Source organism: Puntigrus tetrazona, chromosome 2 (assembly GCF_018831695.1).
Source record: "Puntigrus tetrazona isolate hp1 chromosome 2, ASM1883169v1, whole genome shotgun sequence".
NCBI classification, from domain to species: Eukaryota; Metazoa; Chordata; class Actinopteri; order Cypriniformes; family Cyprinidae; genus Puntigrus; species Puntigrus tetrazona.
Window position 1 is genome coordinate 17,631,171 of NC_056700.1, and position 21,692 is coordinate 17,652,862.

The following is a 21,692-nucleotide window of genomic DNA, read 5'->3' on the forward strand; positions in this document are numbered from 1 at the left end:
AGGAGCAAAATGGCAGACAATAATGTTGGAGTGAAATATTCCACAAATTGATCCTCCTAGGGATGAGTTCTTGTACGCAAATATAAAACATCTATTTCTCCATAGGCAGGTCATTTGACTTAAAAAAAAAAACTTTTCCTTCTAAAATATAGTACATTTACTGTCGATAGTTGGTAGTCTTTAAAACTAAAACCGTGATAGAGGGAAAGCTTTTCTTGTTCTGAGACGCCTCCTCTACCGAGCTTTCATTGCGTCTGTATTCGGTTCATTACGGTAGTGTTAGTGACATACGCATTATGGGCAAAGACGTCAAAAAGTTTGTCAGTAGGTCGGTTTGCTTCCTTTAACACAATACCTGCTTACAAAGTATCAAAGGTGAGGTGTTTTCTTTATTTTATTTTTTTGTTATTTTACCGAAGGAACCGTACAGCACGTAATAATCCAAATATAGGCCTGGTGCATGCGTTTATTTACAACGGTAATGCTAAATATTACTTGTGTTGCTCGGCGATTTATAATCACTGCAGTGCCAGGCTGACTGGATTGTCTGCATGTGTATCTGTTGTGTTTGTGCACATTTATGACCATGCCATGATAAAGAAGTGGTTGTAAAAATAAAGATAGGATGTGTTATTGCAGAGATGAGGGAGTGCTGATGTGCCACGTGTTTATATATATAATATATATATAATATATAATTATTTGGGGCATAAGAAAAAGGAAACCCCACATTTTTTGATGTTTACTTGTTGTTCTATTCACCAATGAGTTTGTAGGTTTCAAGTTAATTTTAACAAACTATTGTACGAATGTGATTCTCAACTATGTTTTAAGAAAGATTGCATAACTTGTCCATAAAAAATTCTATACAATGCATCTGTATATTGAATCTAATTTGCATATTAATGTGTTGTGAGGCAATATATAAAGAAAAAGTTTAATAATAGGACTTGGCAACATATCTCTTATTTTTTTTAACATTATTGACCAATAATTTCTTTCCTTATTCACTTGTTGTGTCTCCACAAAATGCATAGTTAACAGTATGCTCCGTTGTCCACTACAGAAGAAAATAATGCTCTGTTTCTTTGTAATTACAACAGAAATTGTAACAGAAAGTCATATTCCAGTTGGAAACAGAATGCCATTATGAGATGTTTATTCATTACAAAAATGAATAAAACAATTTATTTATAAATGAATAGTTAGATTTAACTTAATATATAACTTCAAAGATTGTCATTTCATGTGCTAAATTTGCTCATTTTTCGACAGAGGACAAAAGTCTATGCCTGGGTCAGATTGTTCTTCATTTGTTATCAGCTAAGATAGAGGACTTTGACCTACACCTCACACCTCGTAGGTCCTTCTCAATCAACAGTAAGTGTATTGCAAAGTGAACTTTACATTGCATTTTGAACTGTAAAGAGAAATTCCAATCTGAAGGGAGTGTACATGTCTAAAATCAAACCTCACTGCAACTATTAATCAAGGCACATCACTTCACAGACATTCAAAGGGGAAATGTACCAGTACGTTAAGACTCTGGATTTAAATAGAGGCAACTTGTTTTTTTGGGGGGTTTTAGGTGTGCTTCAATAGATTTGTTGTTTACTTAAGACACACCCAAGCTTGTCAATGCTAGTGATTACTGAGTTCTGTACTGAACTTTCAAAATATTCACACAGGCTAAAAAAAAAAAAGAAGATGCTAGCTACTAATATGGCCTAATCTGTGTGGAAGGCATATGAAGAGTAACATTATCTAAAAGGAGAAAATTCTTTACACTTTGACGGGGTATATATATAAATAGAAATATGATTTCTGAAGTATTTTTGTGTACAATTTCATGTTCTGCATTTCTCTTTCTTCCGAAAGGTAGCCATGAAGACTCCGGCTCCCCTTCAGACTGATCTGAAGGCGAACACCGATGCCAGAATACAAAGAAACTATAGCAGTTCAAGGCTGGAAAATCGCTTTCTGTCTCAAGCTCCCTCAGTGTTGTCCCAGCATCAGCACACATCTCCATCCTGGGCCAAGCAGACCTCCATCTCTTCACAATGTCCAGCGCTCCAGCCAACCAGCCTGTCCTCCACCATGACCACCTCCTCTCTTCTGTCATCCACAACGAAGAGCTCACTATCCTCATCCTCTTCTCTGCTGAGCACCAAGAATACCCTCCTAATGAAGCCTTCACTTCATCTTCCAGTCCCATCCTCTCTAACCTCCTCTTATTCCCATAATCCTTTACTCTCTTACTCCAAAATGTCATCCAGTGCCGCCCCACCTGTCTGCTCCTATCAGTCACCTTCAATGGAGAATAAAACTTGCTCAAATGAAAGAGAGAAGCTGAAGACATGCATTTCACACCTGAAGGGCTGCTGGGAGCAGCATCTAGCGAGGAACCTAGACAGGTATAGAATGATTTCCCCTTGCTTTATAAAACTGCAGGTTTTTCTAAATTATTTTATTCACTTACACAAATTTGTATTTGTATTAATTAAAACTCCAGCACTTTTAACATAATGCTGTTTCTTCAAATTTGTTTCTACTATTAAAAAAATCATATTTGCTGCACAGAAAGCACATTATGATTATGTATGATTTTAAATGTGCAGCACTTAATTTAATACTTGTTTTTTTAATTTACAAATACCTCGATAAGACTGGTATTTTCTTGGGAAATGCATATATATTTAATTGTAGTCTCTTGTTTATCTGTAATCTTAACAGTATGCCATACGAGAAAGCATTGAGGAGGATGACCAGATGCCTGTTTTGAATATGGATTTAGATGGAGAGGGGGAGCAGACTGTAGCTCCTCTTGAAGAGTTTGGGGTGCTTGAAGCAAGTGAGGATGAGCGTCTTGTGGAATTGAGGGAGAGAAAGGTGAGTCGAGTGAACACAGTTCAGGGGTTTGTGTGAATCTAAGTAATAGTTAATACTGTGCTAGTAATAATCACAAATTATTTATTTTTAGCTTTGTTTATATGTATTCTTTAGTTATTATATTTAGTGTCAGTGTGTGTATTTCGTATAAATAGTAATGTGATTTCTAATACAAATATTCTATACAATTTTTCAGCAGCCATAACTTCAGTCTTAAGTGTCATGTGGTTCTTTAGGAATAATTCTAATTTGCACCTTTGTTGCTAAAGAACAAAAATTAATCGCTTGTTGTACTCTCAATTGTAAGTCGCTTTGGATAAAAGTGCCTGCAAAATGACTAAATGTAAATATAAATGTAAATGTAAAGAAACATTTCTTATTAAATTAAAAACAGCTTTTTTTCAGGATTCTTTGAAGTTCAAAAGAACAGAATGTATTTAAAATGTACATTTATAAATGTCTTTTCTCACTATTGATGAATTTAATGTATGTTTGCTGAATAAAAGTTTTAATGTTTTTTTAACTTAACTACTTCAAACTTTTCAATAACATAGGTGCATCTCTAAAAATGTGAAGTTTTAAATTTGTATTAAACTTTTGTATGAAACTTTCATATATATTTAGAGCTTACAGCACATAAAAGTCAAAAAGAAGTGGAATGAAGCCTCTTATGAAACAGAAACAATGTCAGAAGCATCTTAAATGGGCTAAGGAGAAAAAGAACTGGACTGTTGCTCAGTGGTTCAAGGTCTTCTTTTCAGATTAAAGTAAATTTTGCATTTAATTTGGAAATCTGGAGTCTGGTGGAAGAGTAGAGAGGCACAGAATCCAAGCTGCTTAAAATCCAGTGATGATTTGAGGTTCCATGATGTAGTACCAGTAGAGGTGATGGTCCATTGTGTTTCATCAAGTCAAAAATATGTGCCTTCCGTTAGGTGAGTTTGGAGCACTTTATGCTTCTGTCTGATGACAAGCTTAATGAAGATGCTGATTTCCTTTTTCAGCAGGAGCTTAGCACATGCCCACAGTGACAAAACCTCTTCCAAGTATTTTGATGACCATGACATTACAGTGCTTGATTGGTCAGCCAGCATGACTGACCTGAACCCCAAGGGGAATCTGTGGTATATTTCCATGAGAAAGATGATGAAAAACAGTCGATCAAACAATAAAGACAAGCTGAAGCCTCAGTTGGATTGTGAAAATCCAATCTAAGGCTATATGTAAAAGTTTACATTTTTAAAATACGTTTTTCACAATATTCTATTGTTTTAAAGACGCACATGTACATGTATTGGTTTAAACAATTCTTAAACCAGATGACGAATAGATCAATTTCAACTGTGATCGAATTCACAGTTCTTTTGTTTGTCCTTCAGAACAACCTGCTGAATATGGTGTGCTGCTCCCTTGTCAATAAGAGCTGTACCCCGGGTCAGAAGGACTGGGATAAGAAGAGAAGTGTGTGGGTCACTATTAAGGTTCTGGCCACAGAGATTACCACAGAAGACACTGAGTTTCTCCTAAAGGTTGTTTTTTTGACTGTGTGAGTGTGTGGGGGCTATGTTGTCAAGTGTTAACATATAGTTTTGTGTATTTGTATTGGTTTTAGGTTGCGGTGTATACTAGGCAGGAACTAAACATTCGTATCACAGCCAACTTCCTGCTGGCACTGGCGGCCCATCTGCCTGGTTCTAAGCCGCATTTGAGAAGGTATTTTTGTGCTGCTGTACAACTGCCATCTGATTGGCTGGAGGTGGCAAGAATCTATAGCACGGTGAGTTTTAATATTTGTTTTAATATATGTTACTGCTCTTAAGAAATTATCACCATATTTGTACTCATACCGTATTCATATGTTGAATATGGTTTTATCATGGTAGTTTAAATAAGGATTTTGTTTTGCGCCTACTCTATTCTTTAGTTTTTTCATGCCTTTTAAATGTTTTTGTGCAGTGTTTCAGTAAATCTTTACCTTCCTGCCTGAAAAAAGCTCTGTCAGATAAATTTAAGCAGTTCACTGAATATCAGCTGGCGAAATACAATACACGGAAGCATCGCTGCAAACACAACAAGAAACAAAAGAAAGGAGAGGTAATGTATCAAAAACTTTTACAAAAAACATTTACATTTTTAAGACATAAAATACCAGATTGTGTTGCACACCAAACTTAATTTCTTTTTAGACTTTCATTTCACATCACTTTAAAAATACTCTTCTTTCAGAAAATCTCTGCTGAACAATGGAAAAAATGGGGTGATCTTGTCAGAGTCGATGACTCCATTCTCAAAAAATATGTGAGCTTTACTGTGTTTGGTTTGATGTGTTTGATATCACATAACATTTGTAAATTACTATTGTACATTACTTCTTCTGAATATCTTATGATACAGTTGGAGAGCCAGAATCGTACTGTAAAGGATAAAAAACAGAGTGAATTCAACCTTAAGAAGATGATAAAGCGCCTTCACATCAAAGAGTCTGCAGAACATGTCATGGCCATTCTGGGAAAAAAGTTAGTCCTACAAGTTGGCATATTTGTCAATATTTTTTTATAACTGATTGCTTGGTCCAGTAACTTCCAGTCATAAGTGAGTATTTGTTGTCTGTCTGTGCATGCAGATACCCGAGTGATCTGAAGGCCTTCTCTCGCAGTGGTCTTAGTGGGGTTTGGGAGAGAGAGAGAGCTGGAAAGCCAATGAAACTTAAGCAGCCCGACACATGGGAATGCAAACTGAGTCAGGAGGGAAACAAAGCTGCCACCTGGGAGAAACTCATCGGTGTGGAAGAAGGACATGCACTGGGTCCATAACTGGATTATAGATTGATTATTTACTCAGACATAAGTGTATGGTGTTTTTGTAATTGCAGATGGAAAATCTCTTCCTTTTATGGCAATGCTGAGGAACCTGAGGAACATGATCTCTGTGGGCATCAGTGAGAAACATCATACTAAGATCCTCAACAGACTGACCTCCAAAGTGAGTGTCTCTTAATTCAGTCTTTTGAACACTGAAAGGTATATAACATGATGAAAAAGTCATTTACAGGTTTAGTGTGTTTCTTCTTACAGAATGCTGTAATCCAGAGCAGACAGTTTCCTTTTCGCTTTCTGTCTGCATATAAAGTCATTTTGGAGCTCAGTAAATTTGGTAAGTTATGTTAAAATTGCAATATCATTTCACAGTAAAACGATAAGCTGTGAAATGATAGATGTTATATTTTATAGGACTATTATGTATTTTAGGAAAATAAAATATTTTAATTAGCAGAATCCACATTAATCTAAATGAGAGAGCACAGTGTCTTCAATAGACCTGTACCTGAGGAAGTTTGAGTGACCTTTTCTCCTCTTTCAGCTGGTGGGCCTGCGGTCAAGGTGCCAAGCTTCAGGAGGTCTTACAAGGGGTTCTCAAGAAATTGCCAAAGAGCAAACGGTTTAAACAGTACAAATGGGAAACAACAGCACGAAAGAGACTGAGGATTACAATGAGCATTCCCTTCGTCTGTCGCTTATTTAATACCAAACGCAATCTCCTAAAAAAAGCAAAGTGTGTATTTCTGAATATCAAGTATAATAATAAAGAAATCATTTACATAGTATTATTATTTTAGATCAAAATATACTTCTATAATAATAAACATTATACTATAATAATTTAGTTCATTTTACTGCTACATTGATATTTTACTGCTTCATTTTTTGCAATTTTGTTAGTCAGAGGCTGTACACTCAGGAGCTTCTGAACAAGTACTGCTGTGCTTTGGAGAAAGCGCCCAGATTTCCTGCAAGTATAACATCCCGCCTCTCCCAGGACGCACTCTTGTGATCTGTAATACTAATTATTCAGAGGATCGGGACTGGAGTGGTGCAGCTGATGTCTGCTTGCCCCCTGAAAGCACAGAAGACATCGATGAGAATAAACTCTCTGCATCGGTCAGTTAACAGAATCTTATTGTTTCAGTTATTAGCACCGTACAGCTGTACCTTTATATATTTTTCAGAGTGACTGACTGTGGATTTGTAATTTTGTTGCATATTAGAAATTAGGCTTCTAGTATAAATTAAATTTATTGTAAACTATACGTTCTGCAGGTACAAGAAGCTGCAGTACTTTTATGCATGATGATTAACTACTGTAGTGAAGATTCCCGAGTCATGCTACAAAGACATGAAGGCCTCCAGGAGGTCAAGGTGAAGTCTGACATCATTTTGTATAATGTGAGACAAGCAATGAAGCAAGTGCAGGTAAGAATTTCCCTTTTGTTGCGAATATACAATAAATTACAGGCATGTAAAGTTACATATCCATCTTGTACTCTAATGCTGTTTGATGTTGTTCTTAAGTACATTATTTTTGATAATGTGCTTTTTGTTTTATTCTCTTTGTCTCTCTCTGTCCCTCTTTCTCTCAGGATTTGAATGATGACAGTGTACAATCTGAATTCATGTCTCCTTCAACGCTGTTCACCAAGCTAACTGAACAAAAGACAAAGGTGTGAGCACCTTATGTATTTCTGCTCATTCCAGAATGTATTACAGTTATTTTGCAAATGACATGTCTGTTAAAACGTCTCCCCCCACAGCTGGATCGTATAGTTGTGTTTGAAAATAACTACACAGACAGCAGTTTAATGTCAGACATCAATGACTATCGGCAAGATATCAATCGTGATGCTGTTGTGATAGATGTGCTGCTTGGAAACATGTATGTTTTGTGAAACTTGTTCTCCATTTTTTTTCGTGTCTGCCTATTGGATTTGAAATGTAGCAAAAATTGTTGTAGGTGCAAATAAATACTATATTGTTTGTTTTAAACAGGTCTCCAAATGAAAATGTGAAATACAAACTGAGCTCCAACACTGTAGAGCTTTGGGGGTTTAGTGAGCAGATCCTGAAGTAAGATCTTTACATGAATCTTATGTCGTGCTAAATATATTCTTTCTTGTTGTTAGAAAGAGATAGATTAGGATCTACCACATATTTACAACATCTGCAGTTCTTTTACAATTTCTTGAAAATCTTAAAGTTGCGTTGGCAAAATGTTTTTGAAAGATGTCTGATGCTCACAATGGTTGCATTATTTAGTCAAAACAGTAATATAAAATATTATCATTGCTCCAGTCTTCTGGGTCACACGATACATCAGAAATTATTCTTTGTGCTCAAGGAAAAATATAATAATTATTATTATAATCATTGCTGAAAAGTTTTTTTTGCTGAAAGTCAGTTTTAGTATATATTTTCGGTGTATTTTACTTCTTACTACTTTACTTGTGAATCTATTCAGTGGCTGGAGTTTCAGATGTTCATTAGAGTTGTTCTGTGGTCGTAGGTTTGTCTCAGAGAGAGGCTCCTCGAGGATGCTGCAGCATGTGGAGCACATGGACAGAGTCTATAACATCCCGCCACCACAGGGTCAAAAACTGAACCTGAGAGAACCGCTGAAGTCCTCTCACTCCCAGCAACACCAAAGTTTAGGTTTAACTATTAAAAAAAACTTGTTACAGTAAAATGTCAGTCACTTTATGTTGGGTGACTGTGGTCCAGCATATATTCCAGTTAAAACCAGACAGGAAATAGTAAATAAATCAGTCTCTTTTCTCTCTTTTCATAGATGGAAGGGTGTGCGAGTGTTCATCTCTTCTACGTTCAGAGACATGCACGCAGAGAGGGATGTTCTTGTGCGTAGTGTGTTTCCTGAGCTCAGGAGACGAGCCGCTCCTCACTACCTCTACCTGCAGGAAGTGGAGCTGCGCTGGGGCGTCACAGAGGAGGAGTCTAACCGTGCTGTGGAGCTCTGTCTGTCAGAGGTCTGTCGCAGCCAGCTGCTGCTCGGGATTCTGGGAGAGAGATACGGCCTTGTGCCGCCCCGCCCCTCCCTAACTGAGCTTCCTCAGTACAGCTGGGTAATTACGTCTATTTGTCTGATAGATGCTTTTTTAGAAGTGTGATACAGGTGATTAATGTTTTAATTCAATGCTTAATGTTAACCAGACTTAATGTTGACCAGAAGGTTGCAAGGTAAATTATAGAGGCAAATTTAAACGCTACAGAAATTTGAGGATATGAAATTACTATTATTATTTAAAGACATTAATACATTAAGCAAGAATGCAATAAATTGATTAAAAGTAAAGATATTTATTTAACATTAACATTTAACACCTTTCTACACAACACAGATTTTTTGAGAGGAAGCACAAATAAAAATTTATAAAAAGTGCTCAATAAGAAGTGTTTTCATGCTTCTTTCTGCCAGCTGAACTCTGAACCTGATGGGTTGTCCATCACTGAAATGGAGATTCGACAGTTTCAAGCTCTGTATCCAGACTCTGCCCAGAGCCGCATGTTCTTCTACTTCAGGTCACCTCGTTTCACCAGGTATACATTTATTTATTATTTATCTGCTGATTGAATTCATTTTGTAGTTGACTGACGACAGCCTACGAATTAAATAATGGAAAATATCAACTGCAGTAAATACAGTACAGTACAGTACATCACATGACCTACTTTAATGTGTTTGTATGTTTAGTTCGGTGCCAGTGGCATGGAGGACAGACTTTGTGGCAGAATCCAAAGAAGCTGAAGCTAAAATGAACAGCTTAAAAACATGGATCCAGAACAACGACTTCAAAGTGACAGAAAAGTGAGTTTAGTTCCTTTGTTTTGTCAGCACAGTGAGTGTTCTTGTTTTTACGTTTGCACTGCTTCATATTCTCCTAGTTATCCCTGTGAATGGGGTGGGGTGGTGGATGGAAAGCCCTATCTGAAAGATCTGGAGAAATTCAGGAGGGCAGTGCTGGAGGATATCTGGGAAACCATACAGCAGCTCTTTGTGGAGGTCATGTTCAAAATGCATGAAAAGAAGAGTTTTTATATGTTGCACTTTTTGGGGGCCACTTAATTGCTTGAAATACCAATATATCAACTGATATGGATAAAAAGATATACGAGTCTGATTTTAAAATAAATGGCTAAATTTAAAATATATATTACTTTTTTTTTTTTTAATTCAGTACTCTGAATTAGGATATTCTGCTTTCTACATATTCTAAAATCTGTCAGCTTTGGACAATTACAGTGTCTCAAAAATCAGACAGACAACAGATTAGGTCTCACCTTTTGGACTAATTAGAAATTTAGTTTTCTTTTCTTGTTAATCTATTTGTCATGACGTATGGACCATTATATACCCCCTCCAAAAAAATTGTTTTTGCTTTTGCTTTTTTTTTTTATTATTATTATTATTATTAATTTGTCAAGTAATTTTAGGAAATTCCTTCATCACAAAAATGTATTTTCTTATTTTGTAGGAGACAGATGAAGATGTGGATTTAGAGATTAAGGAACAGGAAGTGCATCAGGATGCCCAACAGCAGCAGTTTCACGGCAGGGCAAAACTTATTTCTTTGGCTACAGAAAAAGTTCAGGAATGTCAGCAAAAAGGAGGAATTCTGATGGTTGAGGGAAATCCTGGAGAGGGAAAGACTGTGTTCATGGTAACTGTACATTTTATAAATAACGTTGTTTTTGGGTATGAATCTTTCTGAACCAAGATCTTAATCTAAATATCTCTGTGTCATCTATTTTTATTAAGGCTGCCCTGGCCCAGGCACTCAAATCCTCTGTCAAAACAGAAAAGCCCCTCTGTGTGATGTCATATCCTACTCTACAGATGCTAGCCAGTCAGCTTGCAGTGTTGAGCAGCTTCTTCGCTGTCTTGTTCAGTGGATGAGGAAAAGAAAAGAAGATGTGGAGTTGCCTCCAAACACATCTTATAAGTAAGGAAGTATCTGATGTAAAATGCATCGTTTCATGTCATGTTTCAAGTCATTTTATAATTACTGTCTTATTGTACTACAGAGACTTGTTGTCTGACTTCCACTTGAACTTGAATGACCGGAACAAAGAGCCACTAGCATTGCTTATTGATGGGGCGGACCGTATACATGACAGTAGAGGTCAAAGGGTGTCAGAATGGATCCCACAGCACATCCCTAAAGTAAGAGAGAGGAACATGCACGCATAAAAACACACACACACACACACACACACACACACACACACACACACACACACACACTTACTGTAAATAAGTAAAGTTACAAATGAATAAACTTTCTCATCAATCTGTCACTGTCCTCTCAGGGTGTCTGTTTGGTCCTGAGTGTTACTTCAGAATCATCCCTACAAAACACTGTTAGCACAAGAAAAGGTACCGTGTCATTTCCCCTGGGGCAGCTATCTTTACCTGACAAGAAGGAGATTGTGCAGAAGCAGCTTGTTGAGTTTGGAAAGAAACTGAGCGATTCTGCTTTCAATAACCAGGTGAACCTGATTATTTGCTGTTTGAATAATTAAAGAAAACATTTATTTTTGGCACGTCTAGTACAATTATCATTGTGTTTCCCCTTTAGCTTCAGACACTGCTGATGAAGAAAGGCTCTATGAGTCCACTCTACCTCCATTTGGCCTGTGAGGAGCTTAAGAATTATGCCTCCTTTGAGAAGGTAAATAATTTTTAACATGTTTTTTAGTTATCTACAATGTTATTTTGCAAAAGAGGTGTAAAGTTGAGCATAATATTCATAATGGAGTTTGTCATTTAGATGAAGGACAGCCTCCAGTCTCTTCCTCAGTCTCTTGGTGAGCTGGTGCAGCACAGTCTGCTGAGGCTGCAAGATCAATATTGCAGAGCAGGACTGGGATGGGCATTAGCTACTCTTGCCATCAGCTCTATTGGTAAACACACTAGTATTTATTGCTCCACAAGAACCAATTAGCTACTCTTGCCATCAGCTACAATGGTGCAAGACATTGAGCTTATTTCTCTGCAGGAACTTATTTAATTTAATGCAGAATTACATTATTAAATTTGGCTCAGGATTTCAGGGTTGGCATATTGGATTGAATTTTTTTTAATTAACAAATTAATTTTTTTAAGGCAATTAATAAATAATATATTGGACTCAGAAGATTTATGACATTATTTACATTTGTTTTGTGCAAAAATATTTTGCATAACATTCTTTTAAAATTGGTTTTTAATTGAATGTATTGAAAACAAATATATTTCTTGTCACTTTCTTTCACAGGACTGCTGGAGAGTTCACTCTACACTATACTGAACATATGCAACGATTTAAACTCCAGAGGTGGGCTGGTGACCTGGCAGGAAATTCTTCATATAGCAAGGCATCCAGAGAGCCGTGTTCCCATGGCAATATTCTCTCAGCTGGCACAAACTTTGCACAGGTACAGCCCGGTGAAATATAAAGACATAAGGAGAAACTATTATTTTTGACAAGGAATAATTTGTTTGGTCGTTCTTCTAATGTAGCCTGATTGGACCGTCCCATGGTCAAGGCTCAGATGACCTCCTAATTTTGACCCATCCAGAGGTGAAGTCAGCCTTTGAACATCTGTATCTGTCTACTGAGGAGAGTAGAACCAGAGGTCATCTGATAATTGCAGGTAAAACAAGATACAAGTAAATCATGATGCATTTTATTTGTTTTATACAATATTTCTTAAAGGCTTTGGTTTTAGCAAGTTTTTTGTGTGTGTGTATATGTGTGAAAAAATGTATATCTTTATGCATCGGTTATTTATGAGAATTTATGTGGTTACACAAGATTTTTTTTTTTTTTTAAAATACCATTGTTTTAGACATTCTCTAATTATTCTGATAACCTTTTTCCCCAGCTCACCTTTGGGTGCAGTCAAATCCTCAGGGGAAGGACACATTTCTTCACTCTGATGCTGATATTCTGTCTCAACTCCCTGCACACCTGGTCAGTGTCCTCCTGCTCTCTTCTTGGATAGTTCAGCTTCAGAGACCAGTGTGAGGTTATAAAACTCAGAAATGTCTCTTCTCTCTCTGTGCTCAGATGGGCAGTAATCAGTGGGAGCCTTTGTGTTTTCTGCTGTCCAGTTACTACTTCCTCTATGCTAATGTGCGGCAGGGGCTTATTCACCAACTTCTGGAAACCTACATTTTGTTTGGTAAGAGAGCTTTAAAGCTTTTAATTTTAACAGTAGTATGTTCTTTATATATCATAGATTGTATTGATTGTTTTTCCTTTTATCCATTAAGGCCAAAAATATGAGACCAATCAGGTGCAAGCTAAAAGATCAGCAGGTATTTTACATTTCTGTTGTTGTATTTTTTTATAAAAACCAAAGTACTTGAAAAAGTACTTAAAATAGTTTCATGTTCATAATGTGTCCTCAATGAGTTAGAATGTGTACTGAATATACAAATCACAATTTATGTGGTAAATCCAAATTCATATGTGTTTTTCAGATAACATGAAGGATTTTAAAGACTGTCTGAGTTTTCTGAAGCGTCACAGCCTTCTCTTCTCCCAGTGGCCTGCTCTCTTTGTACAAACGGCTCTTAATGAACCTTGTGACAGCTCTGCCCATTTGTGGGCAGAAAGCATGATGAGAAATGGAGGAGTGCATGCTGTAAAATGGTTAAACTACACAGATGCAGCACAAAAAGAATCCAGGTACAAATAATAAATATAATTAATAGCATAATTAAAAATTATTAGCATGTAATTGTCACATTCTGAGTATAAACAATCATTTTATAAGTTCAGGGCCCATATTTTTAAAGGTTCTAGGAATCTTCTAAGAAAGCTTTAATATTTATATGTATGAGTCTTAGCATTCATATAAATCATAGCTTAGACTCTCATGCATTTTGTGCAACACATTTCTCCTCCCATTTCCTAATATTACTTACATACCTTTAATTTTTTAAACGCCATCAAGTAAAAAGTTTTACATTTTTTTAATTATCTGTTTAATTTTCTTATTTGAATTCCATTTAATTACATAGACCTGATCGGACTTTAGCCCTATCTAGAGCTTCATGCCAGAATTAACTCAATCTGACCTAATGACTTCATTACCACATGGCAGAGCTGACTGGTTCTGACCATTCAAATATCATCAAAGTCAAACATTCAAAATATACGACTAGAGTTTGCTGTAGCAGTTTTGCAGCGCGCTTCAGAAACTCCACCTTTCCCAGCTCCACCTGTATAGATGTGCTATGAGGTGATTTATGTGAGCTGTAGGGGGTTATGTCATGTATGTAATATTTTCAACAGTATTGTTTCTTACATGCTCCGCAGCAGCATGTTGTGGATGTATTTGCAGTAGTAAGCCTCTTTCTGCAGCTAGCATAGGCTACTGTCCTGTTTTTTTTACAGAGCTGTCCTACGTAATTGCGCTGAACACACTCTAATATTTGTGCTAAACGTTTTCAGATCAGTGTTGTAAATACAATTTAACCACTGATTTTTAGTTATGTCTTTTGGAAGCATAAAGAATGTAGCTTCACTTTCACAACGAAAGTCTCCAGAACATGGCACTGGCAGCAACACTACTGTTTTTTCTGCTCAGTAAACTGGTTTCTACCTTCCACTCTGAGCCGAGTTGTGTGGCTGTGAGTCCTGATGGAAAACTTATAGCAGTGGGGACCGGAGACGGAACAATTCACTTCCTGCATACAGAGACTGGACAGGTGGCAGTTAAGCATAAAAAATTAAAATTTTTAAAGATAATTCAGTGGAAATTAAATTGGAGCTTTTTGTATTATTTTTTGCAAACAGGAAGAGAAGTCACTGATGAGCAGCGGTGATGGCATCTCCAGATGCATCTTCCTTGGGGAGGAGCTTCTGGCAACAACCTCGTTTGATGGGCAGGTGGAGGTGTGGGATGTTGCGAATGGTTGCAGGTCATTTTTTTTTTCTCTGGCTAAAATGCATGAAACACAAATGAAATAAGACTAACCTGTGAAAAATATTCCATCATATTAAGAACTAGCCAGGTGAATGCTCACACCAACAAGATCACAGGATGTGATGTCAGTCCAGACAGAAAACTCTTTGCTACTGTCTCACTAGACTTAAATTTGAAGGTAAAAGCAAGAAAAAAGCTCTGATTATTTCTGAACTACATGTGGTGTTGTGCTGTTGTTTTGAAGTATTCATCATTCATGTGGCTGTACTCAGGTGTGGTCAGTGCCGAAGAGCACAGAAGTGGCTTCTCTCATGAATCCTTCTCCTCTGAACTGTGTGAACTTTGACCTTGAGGGTCAGCTCATGGCAGTGGGGTGCTGGGATGGAGGCGTTCGGTTGTGGAACTGGCTTGAACAGAAGAACGTTACGGTGAGGAATGACACCAAAGACATGTTATTAAAATAAAATAAAATAATTTGTCTTCTCCTTAGACTCTGTTAGGTCATGAGAGCTCGGTGCGGAGTGTGTCTTTCTCTCCCTGCTCCTTCATGTTGTGCTCAGGCTGTCTGTCAGGAGAAGTGCGGCTCTGGTCGGTGACAGCAGCTTCTTGTGTGGGAAGTTATCATGCTCACCGCGGCTCCACGCAGTCACTAAACTTCCTGCAGGGAGGAAACCTCTTGCTGAGCGCTGGACATGACAGTGTGGTGAGGAACATTATCTGACAGTCTTCAGTTCTTAGATTTTGTTAAAGTGATTCACTCTGCCATGCATCCTGACATTTATTATTGACTGTATATTTTTCTGTCTAGGTTCATGTATGGTCTGGTGGTCTTGGGAAAACTATTGCTGTACTGGGAGAGGAAAAGGTACTTTTATGTTCTTAAATAGAATTGCTTCCTATTTTAGTATTTTTACTATTTATGAATGTTAATTCAGCCTGAACCGCTTGATTTATAGACTTCAAACTGACTTTTTTTTTGTTTGACATTAATTCTGTCTCTGTTGGTCTTTGTAAACTTTTATTTCTGAACTCGTTTGTGTAATATTTATGCATGTTTTAAATAACTTAAATTTAGGAGATTGAAGTATTTGAATTACAAAGAATTTTAAAATTCAGATTTAAAATGAGAAAATCTTCCATCAATGCCATTAGTCTTCTGATATAATGCAATCTTTAAAGTGCAAAGACGGCTCTGATTTATTTCATTTCCTGTTAAAGTTTAAGCTTTCTTAAAACATCAACAATATTATTTTACCTCCTTGTAAGCACAGAAGGCTTCAAGACTTCAGGACATCCAAATAATTTTAGTTAAGTACCTTTTACAGATGATGTTATTTAATCATCATTTGCAGATACCATCACTGCAGCAACAAAAGCGCACTAGACATAGAAATGAAGATGAAGCTAATGCTCTGTTTGTGGCTGTAACTGGTGAATATGCTGCTGTGGGTTATCATGGAGACGGTATCAAAATGTTCAATTTAAAATCAGGTAAATAAACATTTACATCCAGCATCATGTCAACCTGAGTGCTAACATTCTTAAACTGCTTATCATTCAGTAAATATAGAGTAGAACCAAAACTCATCCCAAAATGCTTTGTGCTGTAGGAGAGAAGGTTTGGTCCAGTAAGGACCTCCCAGTGTCCATGCTCTGCCTCATGTGGATGAAGGTCAAAGAAACAGAGCTGCTGATGTCGGGGGCATGGATCACCGTCTCAGAGTCTGGGAAAGACAAGGAGATAATCCAGAAAAGCTTGTGCTGATAGGATCTTTTGGTGTGCAGAAGGGACCTATTCTCGCTCTGGCACAAAACTCTACCTGCGTGGCTTCAGCGTCTGGTCAGTGTATGCAAAATATTTCAGATGTTTAACAGTTTTTGCAAACTCACTTGATCTTATTTTTACATTCAGATTACCTTTGGGATGATCTTTTAATGTAATTTTATTTCATATTGTATGTTTCTAAGTATTTTGAATATATTTTGTTGTATTTAAAATCTCCTTTTGTTTTAGATGACTTCACTATTGCTCTGTGGTTGAAGAATAATTTGACTTCTAAGCCCTGGATTGACCCAAAGGTGATGTGTATTCTGAGAGGTCACAATGGAGGGGTCACATGCCTTGCCTTCAGTCCTGATGAGAAAGAGTTGCTCTCAGGAGGGAAAGATCAGGTACTTTCTCCACTGAGAATGTATTACTGGAAGAAATGGAAGGAAACACCACATTTCTGTCACACTCATTTTAAACCCACTCTTTTCTAATAGGCTTTGATGATATGGAAGACAGTCGCTTCTCCTCCAGTTCTTTCCAAGACAATTTCTAATTGCCACGGAGACTGGATTACAGGATGTGCCTGGACATCATCTGCTGTGGTGAGAAAGTCATTTACAAAGTGCTGTTTTTATTTTATCATTTTATTAACTGCTGATTCTGACTGCAACTGAATACAAAACTTCTCTCACACCTCAGCTCAGCTGCTCCAGTGACTGTAAGATGCGGATGTGGGATATCCAGACAGGACGTTTGCTGAGAGAGATCCTCTCTAGTTCATCTCTGAGCACATTGTGCTGTTGGGTAAGACAGCGGTGCCATATTGAAAAGACAAACAGAAGTGTAAGCTGTTAATATTTACGTAGTTTTAATGTCTTCAGGAGGAGTATGTAATGTCAGGCTCTACAGATGGACTGCTGATGGTTTGGAAGTGGGAATCAGGGGTAGAAATCACCAGGATCCAGGCCCACAAGTCACGTCTCCATCACTGCACTGTTGTCTCTCAGCCAGGTGCACTGACTAATACACACAATGGATAAATATGGATATGTAGCTTCCTCATATAGAAAAAAAAATCATAGCAAAAAATAATTTTTTGCACACAGATCTGGAAAAGAATTTAAAACCGGAAGACTTACTGGTAGCTTCAGCATCAGAAGATGGCACTGTTAAACTCTGGCATCCACTGCAGGTAACAGCTTTTTCATTAATAATTCATTTATTTACATAACAAGGTAATAGCAAACCTGATGTTTTTAAATAATTTCCAGAGATTAATTCTATATAAGTATAATATATCGATATCATACAGGTCATCAGTTGATGTTAAATTTAAGTGTTTTATTGTTATTTATAAGAGAAAGCAAAGAATTTTAGTGCTGTGTAAATTTTTGCCCAATACCAAATGTTTTTCTTATTGACATCAAATGATAATAATTTTCATCTTATCTACATCATCCAGAATTTGAATACCAGTGTATTCCTAATATATTGTAAACAATTGTTTTCACAGGTACAGCATCACAGTACTCTGTACGGTCACAGTGCAGAAATCCAGTCTTTAGTTTGTAAAGAGGATGGACCACCAGAGTTCCTCACTGTCTCAGTGGATCGTTCCCTCAGGTCCTGGAGCATCGTCACAGCAATGGGTACAGCAAATGGTCAAAAAATCATCATCTAAAATCATACAAAATTCACTTAAACAGTTTTTTTTTCCTGTAAAAAGTAATGCATCCAAATGTAGCATTTGATTAGTATTAATAACTTGCCTTTTTTGTATACATTAATCTACAGAAAGCCCTCGCTGTCAGAAGGGCAGTGTCAGAGCTCTGTGTTTCTTGGGTACTGATGATCTCATGGTGTGTGGTTATGACACAGGCAGATTAGAGATATGGCTTCAGAATTCAATGGTTTACTGGAAGAAGGTAATCAAGAACTATAATTATTACTTGTTAATACAAATACAAAGTCTTTCATCTGGAAATGTCAGAGTGTAGAGCTCTGTGTGTGTTGTTTGAAGGTCAGTGATGGGAGCTTATGTGCGGTCACTGAGATGCCTGACGACGAGCTGGCGGTGAGTTGCAGCGACTGCTCTGTATGTGTCTGGAAACTGGAGCGGGACTCCAAGAAGTGCATTGTGGGGTATTTTGAACTCTTTTTAACTTCAGTACTTTCATTCTGCAAACATGGGCAAAAATTGTGCCCTTTTAAATCAATAATATGTATATGTACGTGTGTGCATGTATGTGTGCGTGTATGACTGTCCTTGAAAGTGCATTTCTTTTAAGAAGTGTAATTACAAGCATAATAATTTCATAAAATATTTATTGTTATTTCTGGATTGGATCACTTCAGGATTAGCTTAAAAGTATCACTTATTGATATTGTTAAATATACATTTTTATAATTTAAAATGATATATTTTTTATTCATTTTTTTACATTTAAACAAAATATTACAGATTTTTAATATCTGGTAATAATCAGTTATTGTTTTCATTTTGTTCAAGGCTCGATAAGGTGTCTTCATACAAAGTGGAGTCTCCTGTGAGGTTTTTGTTCTACTGTGGCATGCTGTTTGGAGTATGTATGGATGGAAAAATCATTGATGTGGTCTCTACTGAAGATGAGATCAAAGATGTTTATTGGTATATAATGTATAAATATATATATATATATATATATATATATATATATATATATATATATATATATATATATATAAAAGCTGTCCTGTACTCCTCTGTTAAGTTTTTTCATGCAAGATGACAAGTGCATAGTGAATAATGACATTCCTTTACTGGGCAATTAAAAGTAAATGTGCAGTATGTTTGTTTCATTGTAGCTGGGCAAACAGTGTACGTCCTCTCGGTGTGATGGCGAATGATAGAAAGAGTTTTTGGCTGTTGGGTCAGAAACAGGGCGCTCTGTACATTGGTCTCATTGTAAGTTCATCTGTCATTATCGTTTGATATTGACATTGACAGTGAAAACTCTTATAATAACCTTAAATTATGTTTTTTAGTTGTCTGTGAATCCGAGTGGGTTTGACATAACCTTTTGTGAAGATGCAGTGGGCCAGAGGCCAGATTACTTGGAGGAAGATGAGGAAACGGAGGAGCGGAAGCAGCAGGAGGAAGAAGAGGAGAAGGAGAAGAAACAGCAGCAGGAGGAAGAAAACCAGAAGCTAAGTGAGGAGGAACAGCAGCAGGAGGAGGAGCAACAGCAGGAGGGGGAGGAGGAGGAGCAACAGCTGGAGGAGGAGGAGGAGGAGCAACAGCAGAAGCTGAGCGAGGAACAGCGGAGGGAGAGGCAAATTACAATCCAGAGGGCATCCCGGATCAGCTCCTGGATCACAGCTGCAGCAGTGGAGAATGGTACACCTGTTTTATTGTACTGAATTAAAGAATTGATTTGTTAGGATGTTTAAAAAAACAATGTGCTCTATTAAGAGCACTTTAATCTCAAAATAAAGAAACATATAGTCATAATACAGTTGTACACAGGCACATATTTGCTGAATGAAATCCAATACTTATTTCTTACTAATTCTGAAATGATTCCAAAAATAGTGCCTGTTTTGCTCTAACATGTTACTTTTTTCACAAAGTATGTGCATTTTGTGGCATTTTAGATTCTGACTACCATCACCAGTAAAACTGCCACACATACATTATGTCTATCTTCCTCTGATTCTGAGCCAGGTTACCATTGTTGGTTTCATTAAAAGCTGTTTTACATGCAATGTTTTATGCCTAATCCCGATTTGGTTGGAATTATGACCAGTGAGAGCAGACATCAGACCCAGATGTTCTTTTCCTGCATCTCTTGGTGTTTTACAACATACAAAAAGCAACAAAAATGCAGATTTGGTTTGGGAAAAAAACCCCAAAAATGTATAAAAACATTTTCAGATTTTAAATTAACTGACACATTTAAATACTACTTTTTGTCGTTTTTTTGTTTGTTGTTTGTTTTTGTTTTTTTTTTTGTAATTTTACATGTATTAAAACTGACACATATGTTATTTGAATAAACCTTAATTTTTTTCATTGTTATTTTGTGAAAAACTATATGATGGAAAGTTTTTTGGGTTTTTTTTTTCTCTCAAATGAGGTAATATTTGTTGATTTCTTTCATGATACAGTGGTGTTTAATGCATAATAAAAACTCTATATTCCATGAAAAGAAAAAAAAAAAAAAAATATATATATATATATAAATATATATATATATATATATATATATATATATATATATATATATAACAATGACCTATAAACCTCTAGTGATCATGTGAACTACTTATTACTTGTTTTAAGACATGTTGTTGTTTCTGCAGATTTTTTTGTGTGTGGCGATTGTAAAGGGAACATGTGGTTTAATCAGCCTCCTAACCTGTCCACCTGGACTCAGAGAAGACCGGCAAGTATCTTCATATTCTCTCATAGATATGATCATATGTCAATCACGTGTTTCTGATTGTTTGTGTGACTGGTCTGTAGGTGCACACAGACAAAGTGAGTGTTCTGCGGCTTACAGAGAGCCTCATCATCTCAGCATCCCATGACAGAACGGTCAAACTGTGGGACAGACAAACTAAGAAACAGGTATTTTAACTCTTGCTTTTATGTGTGTGTGTGTACCAGTGTTTATTTCGTCTGCTTTCTGTTGTTTGCTCATTTTCTGTATTTCACAGGTGGGCATGTTTGTTTGTGGAGGCCCTGTCAAGGTTCTGGAGGTGAACCCACGTGACCCGAAGGAATTTGTTTGTGCTGATACACAGGGTCAGCTGTACTTCCTGTCATGGAAAGGTTGATTTACTAAATATCAGTCAAAGGAAAATGTCACATGTATATCATTATTCATACATTTGTCATCTTTTGTTCCATTAGCTGTAATTTTGCACATTCTATTTTATTTTACATGCATGAAGCATTTTGCACTAGTGACACCATTGTTTTAAACTAAGCCTTATGATGAATATTTGTGTTGATTTTATTAAATTAAATTTACAGCCACTTGATTATATTCAGTTACATTATATAATTATTTGGAAGAATTGTACATTCTTGTTTAAAAAGTTTTCTGGCTGAATAAAAGGTCTGCAGGATCACAGGGGGAAAAGCAGATGTCCACTGAATGATAGTGTTTTCAATTGTCCAAAATCCATTTCCTGAAATAGAGATTTACACGACACAAATGTAATATATATATATATATATATATATATATATATATATATATATATATATATATATATATATA

General features: G+C 36.6%; 1 protein-coding gene across 1 annotated transcript; it reads left to right on the plus strand.

Moving 5' to 3' along the window:
- The first annotated feature begins 193 nt into the window (after positions 1 to 193).
- LOC122357951 (telomerase protein component 1-like) lies at positions 194 to 21,554 on the plus strand. Its single transcript, XM_043257641.1, is given in 63 exon segments — positions 194 to 375; positions 1,276 to 1,380; positions 1,879 to 2,335; positions 2,338 to 2,414; positions 2,734 to 2,889; positions 4,269 to 4,418; positions 4,502 to 4,666; positions 4,846 to 4,983; positions 5,116 to 5,187; positions 5,284 to 5,405; positions 5,513 to 5,670; positions 5,762 to 5,871; positions 5,964 to 6,042; positions 6,250 to 6,276; positions 6,279 to 6,441; positions 6,609 to 6,664; positions 6,667 to 6,827; positions 6,987 to 7,139; positions 7,307 to 7,387; positions 7,478 to 7,599; positions 7,713 to 7,790; positions 8,227 to 8,309; positions 8,312 to 8,372; positions 8,509 to 8,800; positions 9,154 to 9,275; positions 9,430 to 9,543; positions 9,621 to 9,738; positions 10,211 to 10,396; positions 10,495 to 10,522; positions 10,525 to 10,678; positions 10,761 to 10,899; positions 11,046 to 11,225; positions 11,315 to 11,407; positions 11,507 to 11,639; positions 11,993 to 12,152; positions 12,238 to 12,371; positions 12,603 to 12,691; positions 12,788 to 12,902; positions 12,994 to 13,038; positions 13,204 to 13,411; positions 14,316 to 14,436; positions 14,525 to 14,649; positions 14,733 to 14,832; positions 14,927 to 15,082; positions 15,145 to 15,357; positions 15,463 to 15,519; positions 16,007 to 16,145; positions 16,265 to 16,348; positions 16,351 to 16,494; positions 16,669 to 16,826; positions 16,920 to 17,027; positions 17,125 to 17,229; positions 17,307 to 17,436; positions 17,532 to 17,617; positions 17,939 to 18,074; positions 18,220 to 18,350; positions 18,446 to 18,567; positions 18,935 to 19,072; positions 19,270 to 19,369; positions 19,450 to 19,801; positions 20,767 to 20,849; positions 20,930 to 21,034; positions 21,124 to 21,554. Coding segments are annotated over 61 exon segments (7,986 nt in total). The 5' UTR covers positions 194 to 375; positions 1,276 to 1,380; positions 1,879 to 1,884; the 3' UTR covers positions 21,244 to 21,554.
- Positions 21,555 to 21,692: the final 138 nt, after the last annotated feature.